Source organism: Plectropomus leopardus, chromosome 4 (assembly GCF_026936395.1).
Source record: "Plectropomus leopardus strain MGB_pleo_1.0 chromosome 4, ASM2693639v1, whole genome shotgun sequence".
NCBI lineage: Eukaryota > Metazoa > Chordata > Actinopteri > Perciformes > Serranidae > Plectropomus > Plectropomus leopardus.
Window position 1 is genome coordinate 21,124,022 of NC_142179.1, and position 22,021 is coordinate 21,146,042.

The 22,021-nt window shown below is 41.1% G+C and overlaps 1 protein-coding gene across 1 annotated transcript; it reads left to right on the forward strand.

The window, feature by feature from the left end:
* The first annotated feature begins 1,379 nt into the window (after nt 1-1,379).
* On the forward strand, nt 1,380-21,572 carry pole (polymerase (DNA directed), epsilon). Its single transcript, XM_042488972.2, has 48 exons — nt 1,380-1,638; nt 1,780-1,915; nt 2,004-2,084; nt 2,365-2,409; nt 2,493-2,585; nt 3,613-3,767; nt 3,846-3,990; nt 4,077-4,157; nt 4,260-4,367; nt 4,445-4,555; nt 4,683-4,768; nt 4,871-4,990; nt 5,100-5,232; nt 5,736-5,849; nt 5,941-6,153; nt 6,243-6,350; nt 6,465-6,593; nt 6,679-6,781; nt 6,900-7,046; nt 7,162-7,307; nt 7,802-7,950; nt 8,090-8,182; nt 8,595-8,897; nt 9,022-9,217; nt 9,379-9,593; nt 10,548-10,650; nt 10,757-10,837; nt 10,919-11,041; nt 11,215-11,424; nt 11,590-11,802; nt 11,908-12,051; nt 12,144-12,284; nt 12,400-12,553; nt 13,284-13,390; nt 13,559-13,735; nt 13,852-14,075; nt 14,331-14,551; nt 14,662-14,866; nt 15,650-15,823; nt 16,156-16,281; nt 17,453-17,585; nt 17,749-17,962; nt 18,048-18,179; nt 18,379-18,572; nt 18,669-18,869; nt 18,960-19,085; nt 19,913-20,002; nt 20,119-21,572. Exons 1-48 carry the CDS (start codon nt 1,571-1,573, stop codon nt 20,239-20,241), a joined length of 6,894 nt encoding a protein of 2,297 aa, XP_042344906.2. The 5' UTR covers nt 1,380-1,570; the 3' UTR covers nt 20,242-21,572.
* Nucleotides 21,573-22,021: the final 449 nt, after the last annotated feature.

The following is a 22,021-nucleotide window of genomic DNA, read 5'->3' on the forward strand; positions in this document are numbered from 1 at the left end:
GGGACCATCTCAAGCTCCTCCCCGCGCCAAAGATCGTTTATGTGGCTACAAGACGTTTCAGTGGGCCGCAAACATCTGCTGCGTTTAAATAAAATGGGATGAATGAGAAATGAAAAACGTAACGTTACCACATAACTCAAGACAGTGGTTGGACTCCAGAGTGTATTGTCATTGTTGCAATGCATCCATTTAATGTGTCTCTATTACCTTTAATAATTGACTTCAGCAGGTATGAGCTGCATCTATATTTGTTTGCTTTTTTTAGTCACTTCTACAATTTATAATATGTGTACTGGGAGGGATACCACAGACAGCTATAGTATAGTATAGTATAGTATAGTATAGTATAGTATAGTATAGTATAGTATAGTATAGTACATCTGCTGTTTTTTTTCAGCAGACATACTATACTATACTATACTATACTACACTATACTATACTATACTAGAGGGTTAAACTGGCTCTTCAGCTGTTTGACTAGCTTAAGATATGCTTTTGCATCATTTTTGATAGTTTAGCTGGTCATACCAGTTTGTAAAGGTTGTTCTAGTGGGTTTATCCATTGCAGTTCCTGTAAAATTGAAACCAAATCAATGTCTTTGAGTATGACAAATAACAGTGTCATATGGGGGAAGTATGAAAAGCAAAGGGCATAAATCAGTTACGTTTACTGTCATGGGATATGCATAAAGATAAATGTGCACAACTAGACAGGCTGGTCACACCAGCATGCCAAACCATCAAGGACTGGCAAGAACTGGGTCAGGAACACCTTCAGCCAGGTGAAACTAACTAAAATCAGATACCAGCATGAGCTGTTTTTCAGCGTTTTTTTGTTTTGTTTTTGTTTTTTTAGCTGGGTTTTTTTTTGTTTGTTTTTTTAGCTTTTTCAGCAGCTATAGTATAGTATAGTATAGTATAATATAGTATAGCATAACATAGAGTGGGATATAAAATAATAATAATAATAAACTCAGATTTCTATGTACCATTTTCACATTTTATCATCCTTAATGTTCACAGTCTTGGTTTAGTCCATATATCACCAGCCCATTGCTCTTTATACAGAGTAAGCACAGAATCTCTGAATAGAGAAATGTTAATTTTTTCAATATTAAGAAATCCTTCATTAAACTCATAGTTACAAAACAATGCGTATACATTTTTTTTTACCAGTAACATGACAATTTAGCTTTAAACATTAGAAACTGATGATTACACTTACTCTCAGATAGCATGAATGCAACATTTGCATGACTGACAGTATCGTGGTGTTAAACGTCCCACACACCATGAAGCGGTGCAGGAATTTCGATCTGAGTGATTCAGCTGTTTAATAAACAATCTTTGTTCTTTTTCCTCTTCCGTTGCTCTCGCGGCAACTGAAGGAAGGCGCGAAAAATAAGAAAACACAAGCAGCGTCTGTGACAGTAACAGAAAAAACGGAGGACTAACCCTGGAAATAACTTTGTAATACTTTTCAAATGCGGCTTTACGGACAGACTGAGACAAAGTGAGCGGGAGTTTGTTTTATTTCGCCGTGTTGACGCCGGCAGACAGAGATAGAAGATGGTTCTGCAAAACAGTGGACGGTACAAACCAGAGCGGGGACAAGGTGGAGGAGACCAGGAAAACCAGTGAGTTCATTCACCTCAAAGACAAACTAAACGCCTCCTTTTAAATTAGCCCAGACAGCCACAATATACTGTACGTGATGCTTAGTAGAAGAAAGGAGTAAAACGTGAGTTTATTGTCGCTGTTATGTGTGTTTGAAACAGGGACGATGGGTCTTCCATGTCGGCCCTCAAGCGGCTGGAGCGCAGCCAGTTTACCGACGAGATGGACGCTCGCTTCGGCTTCGACAGGATGAAGGAGCCGGGGGAGAAAACAGGCTGGCTCATCAACATGCATCCTGTAAGTCCATGCAAGAGTCACGTGTGGTCTTTTTGAATGTCTTGAGGAGAACATGATTTTAAAAAAAGGGACACTTTTCTGTTTTTAGACTGAGATCCTGGATGATGACAAGAGGATGATCAGTGCTGTGGACTATTACTTCATACAGGAGGATGGAAGCAGGTTTAAGGTGTGTTTGGGGATAAATTATTTTGTAAAAACATAATAATAAACTATGCATCCACTGTGGGTTTTTTGGTGTTATTGTTTTGGTTTGCTAGGTTTGTACATTTCCTTTTCCTTTTTGATATAATTATTCTCAAAAGCACAAATAGGAATCTGATGTATTTATGGGACTGTAATTGTACTATACTTTGAGTATCTGTTAATATAAACAAATCATTGCATAAGCATACCATGCCTCCACTGCTCTAACATATCCCCCATCTGATATTCATCTTTCTCTGTAGGTGGCCCTGCCATTCAAGCCATATTTTTACATTGCCACTAAAAAGGTAAGTCATTGTGTGTCATTTGGTTTCTATGTGAAGAAATCATATTCAGAAACCTCCTCTCTTAAAGTCAACTCTACTTCCAGAACTGCGAGAGAGAAGTTATCTCATACTTGTCGAGAAAGTTTCAAGGGAAGGTGGCGAAGCTTGAAGTTATCCCAAAAGAGGATCTGGACCTGGTGAGAGTTTTGGTTTTAAGTGTCCTTTAACAGCGATACAGTGTTTGCATGCAGGCTACTCTACAACAACAAAGGCTACCATAGAAATAGACTTGAACAGAACAGCCACATTAATGGTTCAGTGTGTCGGACTTAGGGGGATACAATGCCAGAAATGGAATATAATATAAGTTTGTTTTCTTTCTTTTATAATCAACTGAAAAAAAGAAAAATTGCTGTGTTTTTGTTATCTTAGAATGAGCAGTTTATATCGACACAGGGAGCCGGTCCTCGTTCACAGAGTCTGCCATGTCACACCACATTTTTACAGTAGCCCAAAATGGACAAACCAAACACTGGCTCTTAATAAGACCTTTTACATTGTTGCCACCATAGTTCGCAGCCCCTCAGTGACAAGAGCATTGGAAAAACAATATCCAAAAAATAAAAAGGTTTTTATTAATTTTTTTCATTAAACTGCTTTATCAGGTTTTTTTTTTACCAGTTTATACCACCGGATCCATTAGTTTTGAAGAGGAAAAAACATCTGCAGATAACTCAGCTCCTGTTAAAAACCTCCTAACATCTTGATCTTAAGTCATCAGAGAAAAAAGGTGAGCACGCATTAGCATGTGCTGGACTAGAGGTCAGTCTGCGATGGGTCAAACAGTGTAGGAACTGCACTGATTTGTAAGTTGAAACTGCTTTATTCAGTGTTTTTACCAGCTTGAATCAGCTGGTCTGTTTGTATTGGAGAGGAGGAGGCGTTTGCAAATAATTCAGCTCCCAGTAAAAATCCTCCTGAACGAGGAACATTGAACAAATTGTGACCGGGAGTTCACGTTTGGCGCATAGAAGTTTCAGCTGACTGCAGTCTGCAAATATCACCACTAGATGCTACTAAACCCCTAAATCTTAAACACTGACCTTTTAAAGTGTCTAAAATTTTAAAAAAAAAGCTGCGAGAAATGAAGATTTTAACACAAGAGCCAGTTTTAAAAACACACTATTGTACTGTTGTTGAATTATGCCTGCCTTTTCTCCTCAGCCGAACCATCTTGTTGGACTCAAGCGAAGCTACGTCAAGCTGTCATTCAACACCGTGGACGACCTCATCAAGGTCAAGCGTGAAATCTCCCCGGCAGTCCGCAAGAACAGAGAGAGGGAGCAGTCCAATGACGCCTACACCTCAATGTTATCCAGGTACCACTCGTCCCAGTAGTTTCTAAACAGGTTCCTGTTCAGTATTTTTTGAACTGACACCACTGTCGTTTTTTTCAGTGCCTTATCAGGCGGCAACGTGGCGTCAGCAGATGAAGAAGGGACGTCAAAGAGTATTTCTGACCAGTTGGACAACATAGTGGACATGAGAGAGTATGACGTGCCCTATCATGTGCGGTTGTCCATCGACCTCAAGATCCACGTGGTAAAGATTTCTGCCTTAATGTTTTAGAGAGTCCTCTGAGATACGCGTGCGTCCTGTTCTGATTATTTTCTGTCTTTATTTCTCAGGCTCACTGGTATAACGTTCGATACAGAGGCAGCGCTTACCCACCAGAGATTGTACGGAGAGATGATCTCGTGGAGCGACCAGTATGAGGATTTTATTAATGCCGCTGTAACATGAGATCTGTCGTTTATTCAGGCTCATGGTTTGCAGTGACTTCAGTAAATCATTGTCTCATGTTTTTTTAGGACCCTGTTGTTTTGGCTTTCGACATAGAGACCACCAAACTTCCACTGAAGTTCCCGGACGCGCAGAGCGATCAGATTATGATGATTTCCTACATGATTGATGGACAGGTGAGTGGTATTCATAATATGTTCTACTGTGTTATCAATGCATGTCGGATTGACTAACTTTTTGTCCACTTTTAAAGGGCTTCTTAATCACAAACAGAGAGATCGTCTCTGAGAATATTGAAGATTTTGAGTTCACTCCCAAACCAGAGTACGAGGGACCATTCACCGTTTTCAATGAGGATGATGAGGTATATAGTTGCCTTAACAGCAGATATACTGCAAATTGAATGAAGATTGAAGCATTTGAAAAATGTTTAACATATAAATGTAATGCTCTGTGGTTACATCAATGTGATAACCTGACTTTGGCTGCAGGCGGCTCTGATTCAGAGGTGGTTTGATCACGTTCAAGAAACCAAACCAAACATCTTTGTAACCTACAATGGAGACTTCTTCGACTGGTGAGCTGTTAATGTGTTTTCTCTATTAAATTATTACACTAACTACTCGTTTGTTATGATGTTTAACTTTCATGTCTCCCTCTTTGTTTCCACTCTTTCAAGGCCTTTCGTTGAGACTCGGGCTGCTCTCCATGGACTGAGCATGCACAGAGAGATCGGTTTCCAAAAGGATAACCAGGGAGAGTACAAGTCCAGTCAAGCCATCCACATGGACTGCTTAAGGTTTGCACACTTTTTGGTTCACGTAAACATACACGTAGGAGTCACGGATCATTTTGGATTAGTCAGTTTCTAAAATCATCATCCAACCTGCTCTTCTCCTGTGTGTCAGGTGGGTAAAGAGAGACAGCTATCTGCCAGTAGGAAGTCATAATCTGAAGGCAGCAGCGAAGGCTAAACTGGGCTACGACCCTGTTGAGCTGGACCCGGAGGAGATGTGTCGCATGGCAACTGAGGAGCCACAGGTACGCACGTCGTTACAATACCAGAATATTTAACTAAGACAGAAAACTAGTTTACAAAAATGATACTCGATGCCAAGCTAAAAGCAAAATAAAAGTCTTAGGCACTAGGGATGTAACAATACATCAATCCGGATCATTATATTGATTCAATGATCCAGTGTTATTGATCCAAATTATAAAGCATTGATACATGTGGTTGTCTTTAAGATACCCTTTTATTTTGAAATTCCAAGGATACATCTTAGCCAGCACTGATTTTCTTAAATGTGGTTTCATCTGTGCAGTCTTGGGTTGAAAATCTGTTTTTTTATATATATATATATATATATATATGTTTTTTTTAAAGCTTTGGTGCTTTAAATACTACATAACATATAAATATATACAGAGTTTGACTTAAACATGTGGTATTAATACAGAAGTGGACTTTTTACAGCTCGGAAAATAAAGAATCATCTTGAAAGTTTCATTGACTTTTTATTTTTTTCTCTACTTTCTGTTAGACTTTAGCCACCTACTCTGTTTCCGATGCCGTGGCCACATATTACCTGTACATGAAATATGTTCACCCCTTCATCTTCGCTCTGTGCACCATCATCCCCATGGAGCCTGATGAGGTTTGTATCTTGTGTGCGTTTGTAAAAGAAGGCTGAAATTCCCTCAAAATAACATTCATTTTTTAGATTATTCATGTCTTTTCTCTTCCAGGTGCTTCGTAAAGGTTCTGGGACTCTGTGTGAAGCTCTGCTCATGGTGCAGGCCTTCCACGCAAACATCGTCTTCCCCAACAAGCAGGAGCAGGTCTTCAACAAACTGACTGATGATGGCCACGTCTTGGACTCAGAAACCTACGTGGGCGGTCACGTGGAGGCGCTGGAGTCTGGAGTGTTTCGCAGTGACATCCCCTGCCGTTTCAAAATGGTACATACGAGGTCAACTTACAGCTGGTTGTTTGCTTCACTGCTTTTTGTGCGTTTATGACGTGACCGTTTGGTCTTTTGGGTTGACAGAATCCAGCTGCGTTTGACTTCCTGCTGCAAAGAGTTGAGAGGACGATGCGACATGCCATTGAGGAAGAGGAGAAAATTCCTTTAGAGCAAGTTACCAATTTTAATGAGGTATGTTGACTTGCAACTCTTACCTGGATGAGTTTCTTTTAAATAAGTTTCCCATATTTGTGATATCATTTAAAAAAGTTTAAGGTATAAAATATGTTTTTGTTTTTTTCACAGGTATGTGAGGAGATCAAAAAGAAACTGACTTCCTTGAAGGAGGTCCCAAACAGGATCGAATGCCCCCTTATCTACCATCTGGACGTTGGGGCGATGTACCCCAATATCATCCTCACTAACCGCCTGCAGGTAAAAGCAAAATCAAAAGAAATACACACGTGATAAAATGTATAGAGAAGCATTAAATTCAGTACTTTATTTTCTGCTTTTACAGCCATCTGCTATGGTTGACGAGGCCACTTGTGCCGCCTGTGACTTCAACAAGCCTGGAGCCGCCTGCCAGAGGAGGATGACCTGGCAATGGAGAGGGGAGATCAGTAAGTTAATGTTGTACAATTGTGTTTTTATGTGACTCAAACCTGCCAGCGTTGCCTCTAAAGCGTCCATTTGGGGATGAATGCGGTAAAAGTTGCATCTGTCCCCCTTCATCTGCAGTGCCTGCCAGCCGCAGCGAGTTCCACCGCATCCAGCAGCAACTTGAGTCTGAGAAGTTCCCTCCATTTTTCCCCAATGGTCCACCGCGGGCCTTCCACACTCTCAACAGGGAAGAGCAGGCCAAACACGAGAAGAAACGTCTGGGAGGTACTTTATTTGTTTTTGTTTGTTTGTTTTTTATCGCTCCTTAGATTTTGGTTTAAAATAATTCTCAATTACTGGTTGCCAAAGAATAGTTCCACCTGTCTTGTCTCTGTCTCAGACTACTGTAAGAGGGCTTACAAGAAGACGCACGTCACCAGGCTGGAGGAGCGAGTCACCACCATCTGTCAGAGAGAAAACTCCTTCTACGTGGACACAGTGAGAGCTTTCAGAGATCGGCGTTACGAATTCAAAGGACTGCACAAGGTGTGTTTTTGTATTTAAAACACTGAAATATAATTTAGAGCACTGTTTTCAGTTAATTACATGTTTCTGTATATTGGCTTCCCCCATTATTCTCAAGAAATGTACACACAGTTTGAACATAGAGTTATACATACAACACTTTTCATAGAAAAGCATATCAAACACTAATGACAACTATACACATCACATTAAATCCTCTGGATTAAAATCTTAGTTAGCAGCAGACTAATGCTGGTTTAGTAACAGGATAGGCTTATGTGTAAAACAGACCTGTTGGTGGGCATAAGTTGGTATTCTCCATTTAAAATGTGAGGAGTCAGAAGATAAACTGTTAGAAAGTCTGAGCATGTTTTTGTTGTGAGTTGTCTGAAAAGAGTGCGCTACACTCTAAAGTAAATGTGCCGCTGTACGGTCTTGCAAATTAAGCCATTAAATATACTGTAGTTGAAATTCTCGCTGTAAAGTCTTTGCTTCTCGTGCTTACTTTGTTGTAGGTGTGGAAGAAGAAACTCTCGGCAGCTCAGGACAGTGGAGATGCTGCTGAGATAAAGCGCTGCAAAAACATGGAGATCCTGTATGATTCTCTTCAGCTGGCTCATAAATGTATTCTCAACTCTTTCTACGGCTACGTCATGAGGAAAGGGTAAGAGACCATTTTTTAACTCGCGCTGTTGCATGAGCTCTTCAGCCGCTGCAGCGGGCAAAATCTGTCAGTGCTGAGAGATTGACAGCACTGTGCTCCGGAGCTCATGTGGTCTGTGCTGCCTTTGTGTTCCCATCAGGGCGCGCTGGTACTCCATGGAGATGGCTGGCATTGTGTGTTATACCGGAGCCAACATCATCACTCAGGCCAGAGAGCTCATCGAACAAATAGGGTGAGTGTCATATCGATAATAAGATATCTCATCACAGAAATTACCTTTCTGGTCAGTGCGAGGTCAGCTCCAGCGCAGGAGAGATGGAGCTGGAATTGATCCGCCGTCTTGTTTAATAACGATTCATCAGCAGATTCCAGCCAATGTTTGGGCTTGTGTCCAGCTCCCGCAGTATTGTTTTTGTCTTACTTTCTTTTGCTTTTACCCTGGTATTTTAGTAGCAAATATTGTTTATGTTGCAGGTCAAACATATGGTTACATAACTGAGGGATATCAGCGTTGAACAGCGACATGTTCTTACTCACTAAAATAAAAGGCATCAACCACGATCCTATTTTGTGGACCTAAAAACACAGATAAATTTCTGTTTCATACACGTCACGACTTTAACATCTACTTCTCTGTGATTCAGGAGGCCCCTCGAGTTGGACACTGACGGTATCTGGTGTGTCCTCCCCAACACCTTCCCCGAGAACTTTGTGGTGAAAACCAGCAACGAGAAGAAGCCCAAGGTGACCATCTCTTACCCGGGGGCCATGCTGAACATCATGGTGAAGGAGGGATTCACCAACGATCAGTACCACGAGCTGGTCGACCCCGCGACCCTCAATTACAACATCAGGTCGGAGAACAGCATCTTTTTTGAGGTGGACGGACCGTACCTGGCCATGATCCTGCCTGCCTCGAAGGAGGAAGGGAAGAAGCTGAAGAAAAGGTATAGTTTAGTTTTTCTTTGATTAAATGTTCTAGGATTTGACTTCTGTGGATTTATTTCCAACATCAGTGAATGATCGAGGTTCATTGATTACGATGATTTAGGATTTCTCTGGTCCTTTTAGGTACGCTGTGTTTAATGAGGATGGCTCTCTGGCTGAGCTGAAGGGTTTTGAAGTGAAGAGGAGAGGAGAGCTCCAGCTCATTAAGATTTTTCAGTCGTCAGTGTTTGAGGCTTTTCTCAAAGGTACCTCTCTGGAAGAGGTGTACGCCTCCGTGGCCAAAGTGGCCGACTACTGGCTCGACGTTCTGTACAGCAAGGTAAAACCCTGTAAGATGATAATGTAATTACAACATGCTTTCAGTGTTTTGAGAAACATAGATTAACAAATATATGAATATGAGGTATAATTTGCGCAGGACGCTCAGTTGATTCATTATCTTCACAAAACGCTGATTGATTTATCTCTCTGGTTTTCCAGGCTGCAAACATGCCAGATGCAGAGCTGTTTGAGCTGATTTCAGAGAATCGTTCGATGTCCAGAAAACTGGAGGACTACGGAGAGCAGAAGTCCACCTCTATCAGCACAGCCAAGAGACTGGCTGAGTTCCTGGGAGACCAAATGGTGAAAGATGCTGGTCTGAGCTGTCGTTATGTCATCTCCAGAAAGCCAGAGGGTTCACCTGTCACAGAGAGGTGAGACAACAGCTCTGAAATGACATATAATATGTCAAATCATTTTGTAACTTAAGGTGGGCAAGAGCTTGATCTCTTTAATATTCTCATAATTTCAGTACAGACAATTTAATTTGTTATGGCAGGTAAAGCGCAGGTGTAATTTTTAACATCAATGATGGCTGTGTTGTATTTAAAAAATATTTTCATATCCAGAAAGATGGTCTTTTCATAAAACTGTGCTGTTTGTGTAGTAGAAAGATGCATATACTTTTGAAATTGCTGGTACATGACCAGAGAAGACGGATGAAAAGGGCTTTGGCATTTAATTTTGCTCAAAAGGTAGAAAACGTACAACTACCAGAATTCACCGAACCAATAAACTATTTACTGTTCACTCTCTCCCCTGTTACAACCAAACAAAAACAACATTTTGATGTTGATTAGCCAGGTCTGTGGAGCTGAGAAAGTAGGGTTTAAACTTTTCCACTGCTGATGTGGTTTGTCTGTGTCCAAACAAATGCAACACTATGAGCATGTTAAAGGGAAGATGATTTGAAAGTATGCGCTGTGTGTGCTATTTGTGTGATTAATCATGCCCCTCCCATGTCTATGAAGGCCTGGTTTGTACCTCTCGAGCATAACAACGCCTTAAAATTAAGAATGTATCACTAGTACTATTATAGTAATAGTACAGTACAGTCTTTGTTTTATGTGTAGCAACGTCAATTATAGTCTGTAGTTGTGGACATTTGTTTGTCAGTTTCGTCTCCATCCCGTCTTTCTACGTCTATATCCACACAGCTATCTAGTAAAGGCACATAATGCCAGCTTTTCTGATGTTAGCAGGACCGAAATAAAATGTCAGGGTTGCTTTTCCAACGTTAAATGTTTCTAAAGAGCAAGCACTTTGTAATATTACCAGAAGTGAAAGCTTTGATCTTAACGCTGATTCATTGTGTCTGTCTCCATCAGAGCCATTCCTCTGGCTATCTTCCAGGCGGAGCCCAGTGTGAAGAAACATTTCCTTCGTAAGTGGCTGAAGATGCCCAGCCTGCATGACCTGGACATCCGCTCTGTGAGTTTTTTATTCAAACACTTAATGTATGTGAACACTTCTGGTTTTCTGTGTGAATGCGTTTGTGCTCTCTGACATTAAAATTTTTGTTGATGGGCTTTTTCAGATCCTTGACTGGAGTTATTACATAGAGAGGTTGGGTAGTGCCATCCAGAAAATCATCACCATCCCTGCAGCTCTTCAACAGGTAAAAAAGACAACCCATTTATTTGGACCCTCATCTTTTCTGGACTTATTTACAATTGTAAGTGTTTCTGCTCATCATCAGGTGAAGAATCCGGTTCCCAGAGTGAGGCACCCTGACTGGCTTCACAAGAAACTCCTGGAGAAAAATGATATCTACAAGCAAAAGAAGATCAGTGAGCTGTTCACCAGTGAGGGCAAGAGACAGGTTTGTTTCACTCACAGCAAAAATGTCAACACAGTTGTCTTTCATCATGCATTTTAGAGATACACTGCTTTAATCAGAAAAACTTGGGATATTCAGATGTTTACCAAGCTGAGTTTCCTCTAGTAACAGTTATTTTGCACTTTTTCTTTTCTAAATGTCTTCTTGTCTTTCAGGTGGCCCATCAGCCTCTTGAAGCAGGTCAAACCGCAGACATAGAGGACTTTGGGATGCCAGCCAGACCTCTGCAGCCAGCCATCCTCATCAGCACCAAGCGGAAGCGAGCTTCACAGGGAGAGGACAGCCAGGTGGAGTCTCAGGATGTCGAGCTCACTCAGTCCTGGAGAGAGATTCTGGGGCCACCGCCGCCCATGGGAACAACACGGGTGAGCTCACAGCCACAAGCAGTGTGTCGCCTCGTGTCTTTTCCAGGAATTTTTAAAGCCTTCTGAACATACTGGAAAAGATATTCTTTTGAGACGATTTCAGATTTGTTCAATTATTTGCGGAGATGTATTACAAAACTTTCCAAAACTACTCTCTGTATTCAGGAGGAGCGTCTAGTGTGGCTGCGTTACCATAAGAAGAAGTGGGAGCTGCAGCTGAGGCAGAGGAAGGAGAGAAAGAAGAGGAGGAGGCTGCTGGATGGTGAGGCTCAACCGGTAGGAGGAGGAGTCATCAGAGACGGCCCCACCACTGGGCTGGGAAGCTTCCTCCGCAGAACGGCTCGCAGCATCCTGGACATGCCATGGCAAATTGTGCAGGTGGGGAAAAGTCACGCCATTTTTATTCTCAAGTCAGTTGAACAAAAAATCCAAAGAAGATCATCTAATTTTGTCTCATGTGACGTCCTGTTGCCTGCCTCTCAGATTGCAGAAACTAGTCACCCTGGTCTGTACAAGTTATGGGCTGTGATCGGACACGACCTCCACTGCATGAAGCTCAACATCCCTCGTGTCTTCTACGTCAACCAGAAAGTCCCAAAACAGGAAGAGGGAGCCACATACAAAAAGGCACGCAATGTAGAAATGCAGTAGAAATGCATTGCAATTATAATAAATGTGTTCTCATAACAAGTTGACCAAATAATATTTTTTGGCTTCAGGTGAACCGCATGCTGCCTCGCTCCAACATAGTGTACTACCTCTATGAGTACTGTGTACCAGAGGACATGTACCAGGAGCACATCAATGAAATCAACGCTGATCTGTCTGCACCTGACATAGAAGGAGTTTATGAAACACAGGTATCACATTTATACACCTGCACTAATTGTTCTGTAAGTGTGTTTACAACGTTCCTCTGAGTCCTGTTTATCTGCCGTTACAAACAGAACTCAGCATTAATGTCATCTCTCTCAGGTCCCGTTGCTGTTTCGTGCACTGGTGCAGCTCGGATGTGTGTGTATGGTCAATAAACATGTTGTGAGGGATCTGGCTGGCAGGGAGGCGGACACGTTTGATCTGGAGCATCTGGAGATGAGGTCTCTGGCCCAGTTCAGCTACCTGGAACCTGGTAAGACCTGTTTCTCACACTAGTCACTCTGAAATGATGTCAAAATTATCCTGTAGAGATTGTTGTTTTAATTTCTTTTTTTATGTACTGTTTGCTTTTACTTTAACCTAATATTTGGCCTTATATCATGGGAGCTTGCTCATGACATTTGTTATGTTGACAAGTTTTAAATCACTCACTCTGTTTACAGACACAGAATATAAATTTTTTGCCCTTACTCTGAAAAAGCCAATATTCCTACTAAGCTGTTTACATGGCTGATGAAATAAATAATCCACTAACATTGCCATTTTCATACAGCCATACATACTCCAATTAGCGTGGCCAAACATGTTTGTCATGTCAAAATTCGGAAAAGCAGAGCTGTTGAAGCCATTTGTGTTATTTAGCTTTTTTTGCATCAGAAAAGGACTTATTTGACCGTGAAAACACAGCCTCGCCTTTTTATTCCTTCATCCACCTTCTTGAAAAGGTTGACATTGCCATATTTTCTCATATCCCAACACTCTGGTAATATCCAAGACTTTCATAATGTTTAAAAGTAGATGCATTTCTCCCTCCAGCCAGAAATGTTGGCTTTTCTTTTTGGCATAGATCTCTACCACAGCCTTTCAAGCTATTGGCAATTTGGTTTGTGTGCAATGCGAAAAAAGCCACATTCCAAATATCTAATAGAGAAATACGGCTGTGCATGTAAACTTATTCACTGTGTTTTGTTTCCTCCTCTTAGGAAGTGTTCGCCACATGTACTTGTATCATCACAGTCAGGGTCACAAGGCTCTGTTTGGTCTGTTCATCCCCTCTCAGCGCAAAGCCAGCATCTTTATCCTGGACACAGTAAGAACAATACACTTTTTCATTTCTTCCACTGTCATTGTGTTGGGTGTTTTAACTCTTATCTTGTTAAACGAGGCTCCTCCAATGGAAACAACTGCATGCATAATGCGTCCCTTCCCAGTTGGCAGAGAACAACCCTCAAGGTTCGTCTTTATTTTATCTCATAAGGTCAGAAGCAACCAGATGCCCAACCTGACTAACCTCTACACAGCTGAACGCACTGCTCTCCTGGAGAAGACGACCGAAGAGCTCCTGCCTCCAGAGAAACACAACTTTGAAGTCCGAGCAGAAAACGATGCAAAGGCTATTTACCGCGCGCTGCAACGCATACTGCTAAACTACAAGGTAAAACACAGTGAGGCTAATACTTTGAATGATTACATACAAAGAGGATAGTAATTATGTTCATGCGATTGAGTTGGTGAGTTGGTGTATGATCTGGTGTTTGTTGCTGTTTACAGGAGGAGCGTCGTGGGCCCACCCTCATCGCGGTGCAGTCAAACTGGGAGCTGCGAAGGTTAGCAGCAGGGATGCCGGTGCTAGAGGAGTTCCCAGTTGTTCCAGTACATGTGGTTGATGAGATCAGCTATAACGTGTTAGACTGGCAACGCCACGGTGCCCGACGCATGATCCGCCACTACCTCAACCTGGACAGCTGCCTGTCGCAGGCTTTCGACATGGCCAGGTACGACCGCCACGCTGCTCGCTCTTGGGGTTTCATATTCCCACTACATAGGTGGCTGGCCTGGAGGGGGCAGAGTGGACTGTTCTGTTATTTTATTTATTTTTTGATCACTTATTTAAGTCAAAGGCCTTAACCAGTGCCCTGGCATGCTTAATTTGTTGCTATAGTCTCTGATAGAGTGTATTTTTAGCATTTAGAGTTTGTTTCAAGAAACATTTGAACTTTTAGAGTCAATATATTGTCTCTTGTTTTCAGGTATTACCACTTACCTGTGGGGAACTTGCCTCAGGATGTGTCCATCTTTGGCTCAGACTTGTTCCTGGCAAGACATCTACGCAAACACAACCACCTGCTGTGGCTCTCACCAACAGCCAGACCCGACCTCGGAGGAAAAGAGGCCGACGACAGTCGTCTGGTCATGGAAAGCGATGACAGGGGCTCCATGGAGATCAATGCTCAAGGATGTTATTCCACAGGTACTCACTTCCTCTTCATCCATGAAAAAGCAAAAGATCATGAAGGAATTTCACCTTTTTGTAGCATCTTTCTCTGCATTTACAGATCTTTCTGTTTCTGTTTCTTTCAGTGTGCGTGGAGTTGGACCTGCAGAGCCTGGCGGTGAACACCATCCTCCAATCACAGCATGTCAATGACATGGAGGGCGGAGCAAGTCTGGGTGTCAGTTTTGATGTGATCCAGCAGGCCTCATTGGAGGACATGATGTCAGGGAACCAGGGAGCCACCTCTCTTGCTAGCTATGATGAGACTGCTCTCTGCTCCAACACCTTCAGGTGTGTAAGGATCTGTGGTGCAGGATTATTTAAGTCCACGCACATATTAGGAGTGGAGGGGAAGCAGTTTACATTATTATCTTGATACTTACCTTCTACAGTTTTGATTCAATTTATAACTTTAAAAAAAAACATTATTATTATTTTTATTAATTTTTTTTTTTCCATCTGGCAATGTCCGCCTTCATAGTACATTACGTATTACGTAGATTATTCGGAGGCCAGAGTTCAGCGAGCAGTTTGGCAGTCAGTCAAGCTAACGTTAACTGTCGGAGCGGGCAGCCTCCCTAAAATGGGCAATGGAGCCCGTCAGCCAGTCTCATCCTCATGGAAGGAAAGCATTTGTGCACAGTTTGCATTCTACAATCTCCCAAAAGAGAGAAAGTTTGGCATGACTCATTCAATATGCAAGGTTTGCAAAATTAAAGTCAAGTCAGTCAGGGAACACTCCACATGTCTGGGCACAAATCGTACACCTTCACCTAGATTTGAAAATGTTTACTTTTGTCTTAGGTTCGCCTTTGTGTGTTTACATTATTGCGATCCTTTTTTGAAAATAAAAACTCACAGCAAACTGGATTAAATCCTGAGTTTAGTGCTGAATTGAGAATTTACTTTACATTGAATTGTGACCCCAAGAATCGAAATTGAAACCTGAGGCACCAAAAGTTTTACAGCCCTCATGCATGTGGTCTAACCATACAGGTGTAGCAAGGAAACATGGCACATTTTATTTGTTGTTTTTTTGCTCACCTCAGTGTGTGCTCTGTGTTGTCTGAGCAGGATTTTGAAGAGCATGGTGGTTGGATGGGTCAGAGAGATCACACAGTACCACAATGTGTATGCAGACAACCAAGTGATGCACTTCTACCGCTGGCTGCGCTCCCCCAGCTCTCTGCTCTACGACCCTGCGCTGCACCGCACCCTGCACAACATGATGAAGAAGGTGTTTCTGCAGTAAGTGCCACACTGCCCTCTATACAGCGAAAAACATCTAGGATTTATTTAATCACAAACCTTGAAAGATTTGTTTTGAAATAATTGTAAAATTCTTTGTGTACAATGTATCAGGCACCTGTTGAGACTCAAGACATTAACTTCTCACCTTGGGCCATTCATTATTAATGTCTTGTTTTAACTTAGATTAAGTCCCTGTTAAGGAATTTGACAAGATCCTCATTGCAATACTTTCATATTTTTTCTCTCATTGGTATTTCCCCACCTTTTGATATAGATAACAGCTACAGTGTGATCATCTTTGATTAATCATTGTCTCATTCTGCCGTCAGGTTAGTTTCAGAGTTCAAACGTCTTGGCTCCACTGTGGTGTACGGAAACTTCAACAGGATCGTGTTGTGCACTAAGAAACGAAGGATAGATGACGCCATTGGCTATGTGGAGTACATCACCAACAGGTCAGACAGTTGTGTATCTTTGCATTATAAAGGAATGTTATCACTCGTTTTATGCAATTTAATGTTATAAATATTATCATTTATACATACAAAATGATTGAACTACATCCATCCATCAAAAATCTAAATTTGAAACAAATTGGCCTGTATTTAAAGTAAAAACAAAATCCTTTTCAGTATTTGTATTGGTTTATCTTTAGTAGTCTGACATGAAAGCCAGAACACTAAAATCAGGGGAAAAAAACACTTTTCCATTAGAGCAGTTAGTTGTTTGTTGGAGATAGTGTTGCAGTCTCCATCATGGGAAGTAATTTCTATAAAGCAAACATAAAAGATAACAACGAGCCATTAGACTAATGGAGGAAAAAAGTTGTTAGTGAGGTTCGGCCAATATATTGAAATAAAATCAATATTGTTACTTGAAACTAAATATCTCATGGGATTTTGGTTATTGGAATATTGCAATGATGAACACCAAGTGTTTTTCTGGCCTTCAATGCAGCATTACAGCAGCATTTCTGAAATCATCTGTGGTAAACAAACAACAGTGTTTTTAAGTGTTTGGTCAGTGTTGCTAATGATCTTTTTTTTTTTTTATCTTCCTGTGTTTGAATTTCGTTTAAAAGTACTGTAGTCCTCTCCAAAATATAACCTTATAGGTAAAATCCCAAGTATTTCTGTTTCTTTGTTTTTGCGTCACCTATTTCAATAAGCAGCAAGTGCAGGTGTTTATGTTCACTTGTTTTTGAACTTCCATAGTCTGTGCTTATGCCTCTTTTCTTTGTTTATTGGGCCAAATTAACTATTTACTCACAATACTAGCAGAAATGGCCAAAAAACATTGTTTCACACAAAAGTGGCCTAAAGAGCAGGTCTATTGCATTTGCTCTGACCTCTCTGGTGGACCAGCCACTGCTGGGTGATGAAAAAAACGTGTCACTAACTGTGTGTTGCTCTTTATTTTTCCTGGGACTGTTGCCAAAGACACCCAGTTTTTCATCAGTGGCCCACTGACTCCGTCACTATTGTGTTACCGATTTGGCAATGGATGACCCAACAGACAGTTAATCAAATGAACATTTTTTAGAGTATTATTTTTTTTCTTTAACTTTCCAGTCTCTCCTAATATATTTTAACTAAAAAATCACTTCCCTCACTGTTTCTCTTCTAGCATCCACTCCAAAGAAATCTTCCACTCTTTGTCCATCTCCTTCTCCCGATGTTGGGAGTTCCTGCTGTGGATGGATCCCGCCAACTACGGAGGCGTGAAGGGCAAACTGCCCTCCAGCCTGATGTATGGAAAGGTAATTCAAACTGCAACTTCCTGCTTCTTACAGTATATTTTCACCGATGAAAGTCACACCAAAAAAAATCTAGACTAATAAATCGCACTACATGTAAGAGAACAAAAATAAACATTTTTGATTTGGGGCTGAACTGTCGCCTCCTCTATGGTCCTTTTTTCAGGAAGGAGCCGGACAGAAGAAAAAGAGCAGAGGGGAGGGAGATGAGGAAGGCAGTGAGGATGAGGATGAGGATGGAGCTGATGCAGACGAATATGATGGTGAAGGTGATGAAGAGACAGATGAGGTGGAGGAGCTGATTGAAAGCAACTGGAACATCATGCAGTATCTGCCCCAAACTGCCTCCTGTCAGAAATACTTCCTCATGATTGTCTCCGGTAAAAATAAGTTTATACACAGTAGATTTTTTTTGTTCTTGTTTTTTCACTCTACCAACTCTCACACACAAACTTTCCACACCAGCCTACATTGCAGCGGTGTACCACAGCATGAAAGAGGAGCTGAGACGAAACGCTCCAGGAGCAACTCCCATCAAGAGACGCGGAGGCACCCAGGCTTCCCAGCAGGCCGTGGGGGATTTGAGTGCTCTTCCGGGTAAGATGGTGTTTGAGAAGGTGCTTTATTTACTAAAGTGCTCCCTTGTGTTTTTAAGGAACTTCACATTACACTCATGAGAGTCACCACAGACTAGTGTCTGTAATACTTCAACCTATGAAGGGGAGCTTTTAATCGGATTTTCATAGATTTCCTCTCACATGTTTTTTTTTTTTTTTTTTAAACTCTCCCCCTATAGGAATGATCTCCTTCTCCCAGGAATATGTGTCCAGCGAGCTGACACAGAACTTCTTCACCATCACTCAAAAAATCCAGAAAAAGGTGACGGGTACCCGCAGTGTCAGCCAGCCCTCAGAGATGTTCCCCGTCTTGCCCGGATCCCACCTGCCACTCAATAACCCGGCACTGGAGTTTATCAAATATGTCTGCCAGGTATATTACTAACAACACCAATTTATGACTCTCTTTTCATGTGCAGCATGATTTTTATCTCTTCACATGGCAGTTCCATCTTTTTTTCCTGCTCAGGTCCTCTCATTAGATGCCAACATAGTGAACCAGGTGAACAAGCTGAAGAGAGACCTCCTGCGTCTGGTAGACGTCGGAGAGTTTTCAGCGGAAGCTCAGTTCTGTGACCCCTGTAACTCCTACATCCTGCCCGAGGTCATCTGCCACCACTGCAACTTCTGCCGTGACCTCGACCTCTGCAAAGACCCGTCTGTGGCACAAGTGAGACAAGGAGCCCTGATAGGCATAATATTTAAAGCTGTTATTACTCCTTTTATTCCAGTTAGATGAACTGTGTTTTCCTCTCCTCAGGATGGATCAGTTTTGCCTCAGTGGTTCTGCTCCAACTGCCAGGCGCAGTACGAGACTGAGTCTATTGAGATGTCTCTGGTGGAAGCTCTGCAGAAGAAACTGATGAGCTACACACTGCAGGACCTGGTGAGTTTGATTTTTTTTTTTTTTTTACTGAATAGATAAAATATCCTAACAAAAAAACTTCGGCATGTCCGGTGTCCTAGTTATTACATATACACAGGGTGTCTGCAGGTCCTTCCAAAGTCTTAAAATGTCTTAAATTGAACTGTATAAATATTAGGCCATAAAAGAGATTAAATAGTTTAAATGTATGAAGTTGTAATTGCCACAAACATTTTATCTAATAACATTTATCTGTCTTTTAGATTATTTTTGTCAAAATTAGTTAAGCTCTTTTGTGTGAAAATCCACGTTTGTGATGTTACAAATCATTTAACCTACCCTTTTATTTTATACTCTATCTTACCTGTTGGCAAAATGCAGATGAACCTACCTGACTCTAATAAAATATTCCTACATAAAGCATACCTTTATTCTTACCTGCAATGCTTGAATAAGAACAAGATTATTTGTCCAAAAATCAGTCTTATATTTGGCTAAAAATTACCTTAAATGTCATAAAAGCATTAAATTTAAACGTGTCTGATACCTGTAGACATCCTGATGCCAAAAACTGCTATGTTTACCTTTATTGTATGCCATCCCAAATTTCCTGTCTGCATATTGACAGCCACTATCAAAAAATGACCAAAAAAATGATCTTAAAAAGCAAGTTTTAACACAACAAATTATTGCAGGAGAATATTTTCTTTAGTAAAGGCAAGGACAGTTGGCAGGTCAGTAATGTATTGGACACTATCAGTCTCACCAAGTTAATGTCTAAAATGTTGGCACTGAAACATTCATGAATGGTCATTGTTTGTTATGCAACACCTATTATTTTTTTTTAGGTGTGTGCAAAATGTAAAGGAGTGAAGGAAGCAAACATGCCCCTGTACTGCAGCTGTGCTGGAGACTTTGACCTCACATTTCCAGCCAAGGTATCAACTCTGATATACATTCATTCATTCATTTAGTTAAGTGATTACAGCATACGATTGTTTCAATATGACATTGTTCTCACAGCGTTTTTTCTCCCCTTTCTTCCATTTTTCAGAGCTTCTCTGAGCAGATCACAGTGTTTCGGAACATAGCGTCCCACTACAACATGGGCTTCCTGGAGGAAACCATCGACTGGTTGCTTGTAATGAGCCCACACATCAGCCAGAGCGCTCGCTGAAGGTCCGATACTCCCTCAGCTGCATCTGTGGCAACTAATTCTCAATCTGGGAAAGACCTGATTCTGAAACTTTCCCAGTTAATGCACTGGTTTTTCAGCCTCGATGATGGTTGACGCGGTGCAATCAGGACACTGATGAGGCAGCTTGGTGGACTGTTAATAAATATAAAGAGTTTTAACTGTGAGTATGAAGGTTTTCAATGCTCAGAAACTTTACTCAGTGCTGTAGAGATGGACTGCAGTTCTACCTCAAAGGGAGAAGCGTAAACATCCTGAGTGCCATCGACTCTGGGGACCTTCATTAATCAGCAGTCACACATCATCTGAGCTTCCTCCTCGTTCAGCTGCTAATGTGTCTGTTATGGCTCGTGACCTCAACTGCTCCGACTTCACTCCACTTTCTCCATCAGCTCTGTGAACCAAGTGAGACAAGTCTGATTTCGCTTGAAAAGTCTGTAAAGACATTAAATCTTATCTAAGAATACGTCCTTAATGGGTTTTTCTTTAATTTAACTTAAAATAAATCTTTCAAAGGTCTTAATTGTAAAGTGGGATTTTATAGTAACATCCTTTTTCCCCTTTTTTGACTACACAAATGCTTCTCACATTAAAGTCCTGCAGATTAGAATAGTGGAACCAACAACGCATTTTTTCACCTCTACATTGTCGTGAGTGTGTTTTATAACATTGTGAATATTGTGAAATTTCAAACCTTTTTAAGGTGGAGGCTTCAAATAAGCCCACTCAGTTTCCTGCCTTTTCCTGTACTATATACTATTTGTTATTTCTGTGTATTTTGTGTATTTTTGTGTATTTTAGAATCAAAACATTTTGTTCCTGCTCAGAGCAGAGCAGATCCACTGTGTCCTGGACGCCATAGGGAAGTGAAGATTTAAATAAAATTTGCTATTATACCATTATGTCACAGCATGGCTGATACCAGCACAAAGTAATATACAGGGCTCTGTTTATTTTTTGCGAAAAGCTTTTCAAACTTGGCACGATGGGAATCGAGGCAGTGGAATCCCATATGCAGACAAACGAAGACACCAAGAAAACCAGTTAAATAATGGCAGGTATTACCCAGTTCTGTTCTCTCCGAGTCTCTGCAACAAGAAAAAAAAAGTCATGTTTTATGTTACCACTAATATTTACGCAAAATTGTCCCAAACCCAAAGTAACTAAAGTTGGTTCATGTTTTCCTGTTTGTGTTTTTTGTGAAATTGGCCTTGAATGTTATTCGGTGTAGATTTAAGAGTCTTTATATGTCTAAACTGCTGGTGTGTCCTTGCCATTTTCTGGCAGTTGTGAAAGTAAATTTGGCTCTTTAATATTTTTGATTTTTATGTTTTAGAACTTACTGGGAAAATCTCAACCTGTAAGTCTTCATCCTTATGATAGTTGTCACTTTTTTTTTTTCAGGCTTGGCAATTATCCAGTTTTCAGTGATATGAAAAGTTTCAGTGTTGTTTTATCATTATCAGATGACAATAATTTGGTGATTGGTGATCACGGCAAGCTACTCTTGATCACAATGATCTTAACCCGTTCACCTTCATCTCTTTAACCTCATTGTCCCACATGACTCGCTTTGCCTGCTAATGGGCGTCTCCCAGACCGGTAATCACATTTTAGACTCTGATCTGAGGCACAATTAGATTTGCGGCATAGAGCTTCTTACTTACACACGCTGTACATGATGGTTGACGGATAGAGGAGCGCTCAGAGTGCTACATTAGAGTTACTACATTTTTTCACATTTTAAATTGTTGATCAAAAC